The 12514-nt window shown below is 43.0% G+C and overlaps 1 protein-coding gene and 1 non-coding gene across 4 annotated transcripts in view; one reads left to right on the forward strand and one right to left on the reverse strand.

The window, feature by feature from the left end:
- ankfn1b (ankyrin repeat and fibronectin type III domain containing 1b) overlaps positions 1 to 12514 on the forward strand; it is a 247305-nt gene that overhangs the window by 53744 nt on the left and 181047 nt on the right. For all 3 annotated transcript variants that reach the window (XM_088613116.1, XM_088613114.1, XM_088613115.1), the window contains one exon: positions 10609 to 10799. In XM_088613116.1, the coding sequence (XP_088469242.1) occupies positions 10609 to 10799 (191 nt within the window). The remainder of the gene's footprint in view (positions 1 to 10608; positions 10800 to 12514) is intronic.
- trnal-cag (transfer RNA leucine (anticodon CAG)) lies at positions 1607 to 1678 on the reverse strand. Its single transcript has one exon. It is a non-coding gene; the product is annotated as a tRNA-Leu (tRNA).

Genomic DNA, 12514 nt, shown 5'->3' on the forward strand with positions numbered 1-12514 from the left:
AAATGCGATTAGCCATGTCCTCATCACTTGCTTCCCCAGGGTAATAAGCCCAGTCTGGCTGTATGTGTGTCTGCAGTGTCTGAGATGTCTCAGCACTGTTTGTACACTTTGGCTTGTCGTTATCAGTACCGTTTCATCATGTCATCGACATCTTCTTTTGTTTCCTCTTTGATTCAGCTTGATTTATCGTCTTTAAGTCCAGTTACACAGTAAACCCCGGCGATGCTGTTAAAAGTTCTGTCTCTGAATCCACCCCTGCATTGATGGCAACATATCAGATCTTAGGCTTGTGAACTGTCATTTGAGTTTTGCTTCTTCTGTTGTGTTTCTTTAGGGAAGCAGATCTCTTTATTCCTTCTTACCTTTTTTCGTGTTCTTCTTAAAGTCAGGCTAGTTTGCTTAGTCTGAGACTCATCTGTGCCCAATCTGTCCCAGTTCATTTATGTGCAGTATTTGGTGTATATTGCCAAGTGACCTGTATATCTAATTGAAACACTGTTCTTAACGAATTGCATGTAATAAGTAGGCATATGCAAACTGGATTATAGCTTGATAAAGATTGCTAATTTATGAGCAACTCCCCTTCATTTGTTTTTTCTGAGTGATCATTCATCATTTCAAGTAGTAGTGCAGATGTTTTTGTGAATTAAGACATTTTTGGGTTTACATTAGTTCTATACAGTAATGCATACTTAACGTTGCCAATTTATAGCCCTCTTGCTTATATCTCTGCAAATTCTACAACTACACAAGAGCAGGTAATAGCAGTGTGTTTAAGGTGCTTCACGGGGAAAGAAATTAATGTTGCACACTGTCACTCACTGGTGAGACATGGAGTTCAGAAGGCTTCTGCAATGCAAACAGTCCTCTTTATTATCTTCCCACACTTGGGAGGATTTGCTTAGGGAGACAGCTCTTCTAGGCAAGGCAGCTAAATGATAAGTCTAGCTAGGACTAAACAGGTGCAAAAACAGGGAAATGAGCATATGACACACAATAGATAGATACTTTATTGATCCCGTGAGGGAAATTGCAGTATGCAATTTGCAATATGAGATAGTATAATGTAAAACTGAGAAGGTGGGCATGCAAATATTTTAGATGGGTTTACTTTAATTTTCCAATCCTCAGTGAAAAGCTCTCTGGGAAGGGAAATATAGTATGTGTGTTCAATTGAATGTTGAAAAAATCGCAATCTAAAGAGCACAGTGCATTAGGGGAAAGGCCAGATCTGTAAGGGGTTAAGAAACTCCACAGGGATAGGAAGAAGGTCATGCTTCAGTGTAAGAATCCGCATAAGAATGCATTTCCATGCTATAGCAACATCACACAACAGAGAACAACAGCCTAGACATATGAGCCCAGCTCGAGTGGAAATTGTCACACTACATTATAACGATTACACTGTTCAACTAACCATTTATAGTTTCCAAGCCCATTTTTTTTGTCTTATTCTTGTTGTTTGCCACATCATATTCATCTTTTAGTCTCTTCTTTGTGCACAGTTATTTATCCTTATAGAACACAACGATAATAATCTGCAAACCTTCCAGCCACAGGCGCAGATCCTTAGCCGCAGAGCCACCACACCGCCCCAAAGGGTGTATAGCAGAGGATGGTTTCGATCCATCGACCTCTGGGTTCTGGGCCCAGCACACTACCACTGTGCCACTCTGCTGTCGGAGATTACAGTGCATCAAAAGTTGAGTCCAAATAGCTGGGCAGATTAGAGTAGCCTGCCCACCTCACTCATCTTCCTTGTCTGGGCTCAGGAGTTGTGGATTCCAGATAGGGTGGGTAGCTTAAAGAGCTCACTCCTCTTGTTAATGGAAACAGATGTGAACTCGGATTCTTCCTGTGGGTTATTTGATCTTGCCTGGCTTACTGCTTTCCCAAGTGATCTGATACACAATCACGTGGTAATCGCTGGGTCTTTAATAGGGGACTGCATCGTGTCACAGGTGAACGAAAGCCCTGGCTCAGCCTCTGCTCAGCTGCACCTCTGGCTGAAGAAATATCTGGGGGGGGCTTGGGTTAACGGATTTGTTCTGGGGTGACTCGGTCCTCAGCATCTCCGCTTTGGCACCGTCTGGAATCGGAGCCTACTTCGCCGCTCATACTGGCTGTTGCAAGTGCTTCGTCTAGGACGCGCTCCGGGCTACGTTACTGCTAAGAGGCAGGCAGGCTAGTTTGTGCATCACTGCCTCAGTGGGTCAGAGTGGTATATTGAGAACCAAGGCTGTGCAAATCAAAACCTGTCAATTGAGAGAGGCTTGGATAGCCGAATCATTCAAGCCAAGCTGAAGGAGGAATCCTGGGTGTAGTGAGAGGCTGAGTCAGTCAGTTTCGCCCCATCCTCATAGTCTCTGTCAAGTTTTCCTGCTATGAGTGACTCATATTATACTTAGTCATCATTACATGAGGAGCTCAGTTCACACCGTAAGGACCAGCTCGGTGATTCTAAAGGGATTCGTGTGTGACCCCCAGGACGATACAATAATATACTGACTGGTTGTTCTGGTTGCAGGCGCACCATATGAGATGAAAGAATACGTTAAATGGAAGTGCGCTCCCAGGTCTTGGAATTTGTGGTGAATTTGTGTTCTCTTCAAAGTCACACAACTTTCTCCCGCAAGGGCATCTAATAACAGCAGGGCTATATGAGCATCTATCTTTTAAAATCTGTTCTCTAGATTTAGGAAAAACCCAAACTCCTACGATTCCATGTATCTAGATCTCTTTTATAATACCTTCCATCAGGCCAATTTAGAAGATGAGTATACAGCTCATACGAGCCCAGTGCCCAATATACAATATCAGGGATCAATAAAATTGACCAATTTAATAATTCTGTCAATAAGTCTGGGACTCTGTACCCCAAAGGTTGCTGGTTCAAGTAGTTGAGGCCAGCTGTGGGTCTCATGCTATGTGAGAGAGCTGCATTAGTGTCCCACCAGGAACTGGAATCTGCGATTCAGACAGCTGGCCTTTGATGGACACATGCGTGTTTTCCACATCAGGCCTGTGCTGATATGAGAGTTAGAACACAGGTAGATAGGTTCGCTTGTAGAGAGTCATGAAAGAAACCAGGCTATCTGCTTCACAACTGTCACTGGGAGGCTTGTCTCCTTATTGAACTTGAGTTGATCAACACCATTGGGTGAACTACGACCCTTGGTTGTACAAAGTCGACTTATCTCCAGTACTGTGAAAAGACTGAAGTAGGTGAACTGGGGTGTACTCAGACTGTGACCTTCATATCTTGAAGGGCTAAGGAACAGCTATTTTTTTTCAGTAAAGGTTGTTATGGCTGATAAGAATATCTCCGGTAACATGCTAAAAATTTACATTTATGTTTTCCCTGGATTTACTTTTAGGGATAGAAATAGATAGAAAAGAAGAAGCTGAAATTCTGTCTCTGCTCTTGTTTGCTTTCTGCCTACAAATGGTTGCTCAGTGCATAACAAGAGTCAGAAATGGTTTCATTCATCCAACAACAGTCTCAGACACCTCAGTTGCTCCTCCGCAATTCTGTTGTCGTTCCCGTCTGCTATTTTTCCACATGAAGAAACATTTTTTTTTCTTCTTGATTTTTTTTTAACTCAAAGCATGCTCTAGATTTTATGTAAGCAAAGAGCTGAAAGTTATACCAAACTCATGAGGGAAAGCTTCAAGAGTACAAGCAGTGAGTGCATTGATTTTTTTTTTTAATCCGAGTCTGAGTTTAAGTTCTAATATCACACAGCTGTTCTGTGGAAATGAAATCACACTGATGTGGGGCTGTTTTCAAAGTAGTGCTATTAAATGCTTTTTACCTTTTTGCTTTTGCTCCTGCTTTGTCGAGGTGGTAATAGGATTTGAGCTCTGCAAAGCCCCTAGTCTTTCTCTTCTGCTACACGATGCTCTGAAGGCAAGGTTCAAACACATAAACACACCTTCTACAAGACATGCTGGAAGGTTTTTCCCACTCAGCATATACAGTACGCTGCTGTCGCTTGAGTGCAATGAGCATGTGGCCAATGCGTCTCCAATACTCACTCTAAGACAATTCAGCACCATGGAGAGAGAAATTATAAAATGAACATCTGTCCCAGGCTCTCCTGTAATAGAGAGCGTACGTCACTGTGTGTGCATTTCAGCAGTATCTTCTTTAGAGGTCTCGTTGTTGTCTCCCCACACACACTTGACAAGCTGAGGTTGTGCCCATGTTTCTGCATTCTCTTACTGGGCTGTGTCATTTGGTAAGCCCAGTGCAGATCCACTTTAGACAAGGCTGTTTCTATTTCAGAATACAATCTGAATCATCTTGCTTCCTTCATCCTCCCACCAGGCTCGTAATCACAGTTTATTGTGGTTTCAGTGAAGAGAGAAGAAAAATAAACAGATCTCTGCCCCAGAAATGCTCGTGTTTAACCTAGGATTAAGACCAGAAAGGTCCGAGTGTTATTTTTATCTGTCTGTGCACAGTGGATCCTATGAGAACTTGTATAGGAGATCTACACCAGTAAGTTACGTGGATACGAATCAGATTCTAGTTGTTCAGGCTTTTGTAAGATTATCTTGAGGAATTAGAAACTGAATTTATACTTTAACATTTGTGTATGTAAATTCAGCTACTTAAGGTAACAGTCATGAAATGTCCAGTCTCTGGTGTTGGCTTGTATTAGAGAACCTAGATTGGGATAGATATTGTTTTAAGGAATAGGAATACTTCAATTAGGAAAGGTCTAGATCGCACCTACAGTATGAAATGTCAGATTTTAGTGTAGCAATATTCCTTATTATCTCGTGAGTTTTCCACTTACAGGTATGTCACAGCTGTGTGCAACACACTAGAGCACCACTCTAATGCAGTAAGTTAGATACATTTTAAAAACTGCCCTTAAATTGGAAGGTGTTATAAAATTAGCACGATGCCTTTGCAGTTATTAACATCTCTTTGTAGTGAGAGCTGTATATTAAACAGCTCTGCTGTTCACTATTTCTAAGAATAAATTCCTAACAAGAAAACAGCTGAATAATGGTACTGTCTTGTTCAAAAGTGTTATTTCTGGTCTGATTTTGTAGTGCTGACCAGTATTACACAGTTACTGCACATCGGAATTAAGCCCTGATTTTTGTCTTGGACAAAATTTACAAGATCTTTCAGTCAGTTTTTTTTAAAGAGGGACACAGTAGCACAGAAGGGAATTTGGGAAATGGGGATTGTCATAGGATAGGAAAACCTTCCAGAACACATCTTAAAAGTGCCATTGGTGGTGATTGCATCTGATACTTGGGATTCAGAATAGCCATTCTGATTGTGAAGGTACAAGAGGGCAGTTGGAGCATTTTCTACCTGCAGGATGATACAAAACACTGTGCAGATTTACACTTCTTTCCTAGGATTGGAAGCGATTCTGCTCACAGCAAAAAGATATATGGTGTGCGATTTCTGCTTTTCTAATAAGGCGCTAGTTGCTGTAAAGCAGAAAGTGTTGTTTTCCCTTTCTTCCTGAAATTTAGAGTTGCTTAGCAACAGGTTTTTTTTGCTGCGTTAATCTGCTGTAAAGAGTCTCTGGGCTACGAGAGGGAGCCCAGACCTGCAGCAGCCGAGCTGGTCAGTGGATTTGGCTGGTTGAGATTTCACAGACAGTGCTCCTTTAGGTCTACTGATGCCTGTCGTTCTGTCTGTCTTTGGCAAGTGACTGAGATTTAAGCAGGACAGAGGAGCATGTTGGAGCCTGCCAGTGTGAATGATACAGCACCACCCATGAATAATACATGATCTTCCACTCTTTCACTCATTCTGTTGCTGTTAGTACTTTCCAGGGTGCAGTGATTAAAACAGGGTGAGAGACTTAATCATTCATGGCTAATCATTTATGCAATATTTAAATACTTGGCTCTTTTTGCAAAAAACTTTCTTGGCCATATACAATTTCTTCAGGAATCAGGAATTCGTCTTTTCGCAGACCCCAGCTTGCTCTCCACGAGACACAGATGCACAGGCAGGGAGAGAAGCTTGGAGTCAGAGCGCAGGGTCAGTCTTTTATACAGCGTCCCTGGAGGAATTGGGGCTCAGGGTCCCAACGGAGTAGGATTCCTCTGCCGGCTGCAGGATTTGAACCGGCAACCTTCCAGCCACAGGCGCAGATCCTTGGCCACAGTGCCACCACTACGCCCCGTTAATTGGCCACAAACCTCACTGAACATTTGTGAATAAGCATCTAAATTAATTCAGAGTTGTAGAGTTTAGGCTGGATGCCGATCTGTTGCTTGACGGCATGGGCAGTGTATTTGTTCTCTCTCAAGCTCTCTGGAGCTGCCAGCCCTATATTTCCTCCTTAGATGGCTATGCTTCCAAGCTTATGACCAAGACGCTTATGAGGGTACCAACTTGATTGTTGCACCAACTCTAAAACCCACTGGTGGTGATTGACAGGCAACACTGATATACTTCCTCATTCCACCCCAGAAAAGACAACCGTTTTCAGATTTTTATCTTGACGGAAAAAGTCAAATAATGTATCCACCGACAGACCGGTGTTGAGATTGTCTGCAATGAAACAGCAGGGGAATTGAGATGATATACAGCAGCATTTGTATTTGTCTTTAATGTCTTGTCTTTTCCAACATGTAGTTATCTAAGTAAATCTTAAAATACAATGATACAATATACAATGTGCAGTACAGTACATTCCAATTTTGATTTTGTACCTCACGGAGACTCTTTCTGTGCTTTTGGGTTTCTCCTTGGCTGTTGCCTCTATTAACAAGTGAAATGCCATTTCGTGGAAACGAATGGTTTGTGTTGTATTAGCTTTATAGACCAGGCGCTTCTGAGATCCAAATTTAGATAAATCAAAACCTTTGCAAAACAAAACACGCTGGACGTCATCCCAGAACTTCATCAATGCTCACTTAGCGATTCATCACTTTCTTTAATGTCGCATACTGTACTGTATGTGGGCAAGGTTTTCATTTATGTGCGGATGACAAATAGGCACGCAGACTGACTGCAATACAGCTGCAGACATTATGCTCCTTCTTTTTAATCAGATTAATTTCTCTGTCGATATTGATTTAGCCTTAATCTGTCAGATGTGAGCGAATGGATGTAAAATGAAAGTCCTGTTTTTTGTTGAACTATTATTCTGCATGCCCAACGGCTGTCTATAGGTAACTGAACTGAGTGTTAGACTTATGCTCAGTATGCTTTTGGTGGAGCATAGAAGTGAACATAAACTCCAGGATTTTTAACACGTGGAACTGGCACATGCCATTTAAAAATCAAAGATCTCTTTACCAACACTTTCAAAACCAAGTCGTGTCAAGGCTGCCAAAGGCAGCACTCAAACTGAGCGACAGTTTATCTTGTTAGAGGATGGAACAAGCAGCTCTGCACTCGATTGGCCAGGAATTCTAACCACAGATACCACCAAAGCCGGTTTGTTTCATGTTTCGTAGCATGAGTCCCGAGACGCCTTTCAGAAGCAGTTTTCGTTTCTCTGCTTTTGCCTTAAGAAAGCGTTAATCCCCGCCAAGGAAGAGAGATGCCACGACGTTCCAGGAAAGCGGAGAGAGTCTAATCCGGTTCTGGCAGTCGAATGGCGCCTTCGGCAACTTCAAAGCTCCCGTGGAGCGAAGGGGCAGCGGAATTAGTGTTCTCCCCCACGGCGCTGGCACATCAGCAGAGAGGGGCAAGCTCTTTCCCTGGCATCCCTCTGCTTCCTGATGGCAAGACGAAGCATTTTTTATCGGGAGATAGGGATGTCAGCTAACCTTGCGTGCTGTACGGTGGAGACAAACGTGCTTTGGAAGCCACAGAAAAGGAAATTGTTGATATGTAACAGGCTCTTTCAATGCTGGCTGGCTTCTGTCCTAGCTTTTTTTTTATTTTATTTTGTTATGCTAGATTACACAGCGGGAGCTTGTGAAATCTACACTACAGTGCATTTTAAAGCTATCTCTTAGAGTGCGTTCCGTGCAGTTTCTGCATATGTCTACATCTTACTTCAGATCTTCAAACTCCCTGCTAGTGCAAACGGATTTCATTTTTAATAGTCACTCTCTGCCAGGTTTCCTAGTTGCTTTCTGTTTCTGAAAGATGATAAGCTTCTGCCTTTGTAAAATAATTCCCACTGCGGTGCTCTTGGTGGTAGGAACTTTGATCAGTTGTCCACTAAGGCAAGCGTGTTTTGTTGCCACGTGTCGGTGGGATATGACTCCCAAGTTCTGCCACTTGAGAGGAAATTGCTCAATCATCGATGGTTCCCTGTTGCTCTACCAGATGATGGAGTGCTATGTAAGTCTTTTGAAGGAAGTGTCAGGAAAAAAAGAGAAACAGTCCATTTTAAACCAGTAACAATTGTCAACATGGCAAGTTTATTACCTTAAGCAGTTAAACAAGTGTCTTGTTTCTTTCATACTGTAGATGATGATGACGGTCAGTCGGATCCGCCTCTCGGCGATTCTATAGGCCATCTCTCGCCATGCTTTCCGGTCTTGGACTTTCCCTTTCAGCTGTTCTATGCCTAAGCCAGTGTCCGTTTTGATGGCGTCCAGCCACTGCATTCTTAGTCTGCCTCGTCTTCTTGTTCCACTGACCATTCCCAGCATCATTGCTTTCTCCAATGAATCTGATCGCATCAGGTGACCGAAATAAGTGAGCCGGAGTCTGGTGATCTTTCCCTCAAGCGAAATTTCTGGCTGGATGCGCTCCAGAACCTCTTTATTGGTGACCCTTGCTGTCCATGGTATCCCTAACAGTCTTCTCCAGCACCATAGCTCGAAAGCATCAATCCTCTTTCGGGCAGCTTTTTTCAGGGTCCAGCTTTCACACCCATGCATTGATACTGTAGATAGGCATGCTAATTAAAGATTTCCTTGAAGTAGGCATTTCTTTTCGGTTTTGTCACACTTCAGAACAGGGGCAACAAATCCAGGTGTAGACACCTAATAACCCATGGTACGGGAAGAAAACTTTTCAGCAGTCTGGTAATAAGTGGCACTTTACATTTATGAATATGTTATTAATGACTGCTCCTAGTTGTTAGCAATCGTTTGTTACGCACTTATTAATCGTGATGTGCACCCACTAAAATAGTGACTTTATTTTTAGTTGTTTGCCCAAATTATCCAGTTTAACTTTAAATTTGTATTAAAAAAAAAACGACTTGTTTTTGGTAGCAAGGTACTATCTTCAGAACGAACCCAGGAGTGGAAGCTATCCCACCATAATGCTGTTTATGCCTTTTCTGCAGGGCTGTTCTTCCCAGAAACGTTGCAGACAGAGAATTGTAAGATAATGATTAGTGCCAAGGTCCAAAACGTTTTTGGACCTCTAGCAAGAACAGGGCTCAGGCAGCATCTACTGCTTTGAAATTGAGCTTCTTTTTTTCTAAAAAAAAAGGTTTTCCAAACAGATGGCTCCCTGAATCCACGAATTCTGTGGAAAAGATTCATTGGACAGCTGGCTCCTGATTCCGGACACTTTCTACACGGTGTACTAGTTGGGGAAATGTATGACGTATGATCTGTGTGGGTAACTGGGCTGAACATAAACTCTGGTGTGTAGGCTGAACAAACGATTCTCCATTATCTCCTCCTATTTAATTGCTAATTTATTTCGAATTATTCACATTCATCGTCCGCAGTACTCCAGTGAGTGCGGGCCATCTCTAATGATAATTCATTCTTATCATAATTCATTTAAAGAAATGGGTAAAGGTTCACTCCATGCTGAAAAGTAAAGCGCGCTTGTGGAGCCTCCTTCAGGTGTGTGAAACGATAGAAGCTTTGACCGTTTGTTGTTGAGGCTGCACAGGAGGCTTGCATGAAAACGAAGTCACGGTTTATTCGTGATTTCTGAATGCAGGGGCTCTGAACGTTTGTCTGTGGCATTTTTTGGGAGTTTACACATTTTCTCCAAGATGTCTCCATTAACCTGCCTTTATTATGTGATTTCCTGGTGCTGAACTCTGTGTGCAGTCTTTCTGTTCTGTAAGCTCTCAGATCTCTGGTTGCGCCTGTCTTAATTGGACATCAACTGCTTCTTTGAGCCCCAGACAGCCAGCTATTTAATGATGCGCTGCATTTGAAATACGGGATTTTCAAACGTGCGTACAGTGGGGCTTCCATCCTTATTATTTTTGGAATCGCTTCATCTGTTTAATCAAACCACTTCAGCTCGGTGCTTGATCCAGTAGACATCTACATAAAGCAACTTATAGGTAACATTATTTGTTCAAGGTTGTTGCATAATGTAGTGTCGCATCAGTATCATCTTTATGGGAAGGGGGACTCCAATTTAATTACTCGTTTACTTAGAATACTTAAGTACTTAGAACTGCGATGGACTTGCATCCTGTTTAAGGTGTATCCTGCCTTGCTCAGTTAGGCTTCGGCTCCCCTGCGACTCTGAATTGAAGGAAGCAGTTAGAAAATGGATGGATGGAAATACCCAAAACTGTTAAAAGCAGCCAGGGCCTGGAGTCTAGCATTTCTGTTGTATAGTAAAAAGGCCCCTGCTACTGTCCATCTCCCGCCATTCCGGTATTATGCCTCTGGCTTTTAAGCGTTCAGGTGCATCCTGACCGATCTGACTGGGCCGTGTTTGCATTTCAGGTCGCTGGAGAGAAAGTTGCAGAGACCTCTTCTGGCCAAGTCCCGAACCCTTCCCAGCATCCCGCAGTCCCCCACCATCGCGCGGGTGCACCACTCCGACCTGGTGGGCGGCAGCCTGGAGCTGGCACCTTCACACAAGAGGCCCCCGTGCGGTTCCAGCAAGCTCAGGGGCTGCACGCTGCCGTCTGCGGGTAAGTGCCGTCTGTCCCAGAGTACTGGCCGAGAGCTCAGGGCTGGCTCGCCTCAGGCCGGATTTGCCTTGCCTCGCTTTTTATAGTGTACTGAGTCTCTCTCACTGAGACCGACGATTTCCTCTGTCCTGGTCCTAGGAACTCCCCAAGCTACTGGATCAGTTGAACTCTGAGCTCTTAAATGAATTATCTCCATCCGTTTGTGATAAAAAAAAAGCCAGCATGATGTCCAGATTTTTTGTTCACCTGAGCGTTTTGGTTGAGGAGCTGAAAGGGTTTTCGCCTGGAATGAACACTGGAAAATGCAGTGGGCTGCACCAGCAAGGGTCTAAGTTCACAGCTGTTGAGTTAGGAGCCACCCACATCTTTCAGCACTACAGTTCTGGACTGCCTGTCACTGCATTTGAAAGGGGTAGATATACCGGAGCTACTGGTAGCAGGGGACCCTGATCTTTTAGAGTAATGTCACTCCCTGTTGAAGTCACCCATTCTCCATCTCTTGCTGCAGTTATAATGTGCTATTTGACTCGAGAAGTTTTAATTATCAGATCATCCTGGTGGTGGTGTTATTAGAGGCCCTTTCCCTAAAATAAATTGAATGTGCTCAGTGGCTTGGATATTTTTCAAATTTTTTTAATCAAAAAGGGTGATTGATGGCACCAAGAACTGTGGGCAAGCCTGAACGCTTGGCTGATTATGAAGAGCTGCAGTCAGGTGTCCATTTTCACCAGTAACAGAGTTACATGCTCCGTTTGCAGGTCAATGCTGGTGTTTCATAAATGAATCCCAAACACTGCCAGCTCCCAGGTCTGACTACTATACTGTTAGACAGGCTGGAAATGTGGAGATAAAAATAGATAGAAGCAGACTTCCTGGGGTAGATTATTCCAAAAAGCTGAAGTCACTTTGTCTTGACTGAAGGACAGACCTGCGCAACCGATATATGCAAAACATGGCATTTTCTGATACTGCTGCTGTGTTCGCTCTATAAATAAAGCTTGATCTTAGGATTTGAAGTCACCAATCTTTATTCTCAATCTCGTTCTCCAAAACACGATGGTACTGCAGAATTTGTGGCACAGATGCAATATTCAGCAGAACAAACGCTTCCCAGAATAGAAAGATGCTGTAAAATATTCAGTTGGTATTGTACGGCTTGCTTAAAACATGAAGACCTCTATTTCTTTTTCTGCGCTGGAAATTCTGAGAGTCAGCACCCTGGTTCACTGTGGACTGCTGATGCTTTGTAGATTCTTTAGAAATGGAAGGAGGACAAGGTACATGATAAAAGGTGTCTCATGCCTTGCTTTCCTTCATCCTCAAACACTATCCCAAAATCTAACCCCTTGTGGTTTCCTAGAGACTGTCCAGAAGTGCCCCCAGAAACAGAGCTAATCTTTTAAACACCAATTTATCATTTGAAAGTAAGCAGCATCTAAACCAGCACTCTCATGCAGTAGATCTGCTTTGGGTTTTTAAGCTGATTTCTGCAATTATTGATCTTATTTTTCTGTATTCTAAAATGAAGGGGCTTTAAAAAGGGTGACCTTTTTTACAAAAGGCCCGTAAGAGACAAAGGGTTTAGAACCCCTGCTTTAACCCTGAACCTTTTTACACTCAAATTGGCATGTGGGACTCCCAACTGGCTCAAACAGTAAAGTGGCTTCCTACTGAATGCAATTATGACACATACAGTGGATATAAAAAGTCTACAC

The sequence above is a fragment of the Lepisosteus platostomus genome, chromosome 19 (assembly GCF_059453375.1).
Source record: "Lepisosteus platostomus isolate fLepPlt1 chromosome 19, fLepPlt1.hap1, whole genome shotgun sequence".
Classification (NCBI taxonomy): domain Eukaryota; kingdom Metazoa; phylum Chordata; class Actinopteri; order Semionotiformes; family Lepisosteidae; genus Lepisosteus; species Lepisosteus platostomus.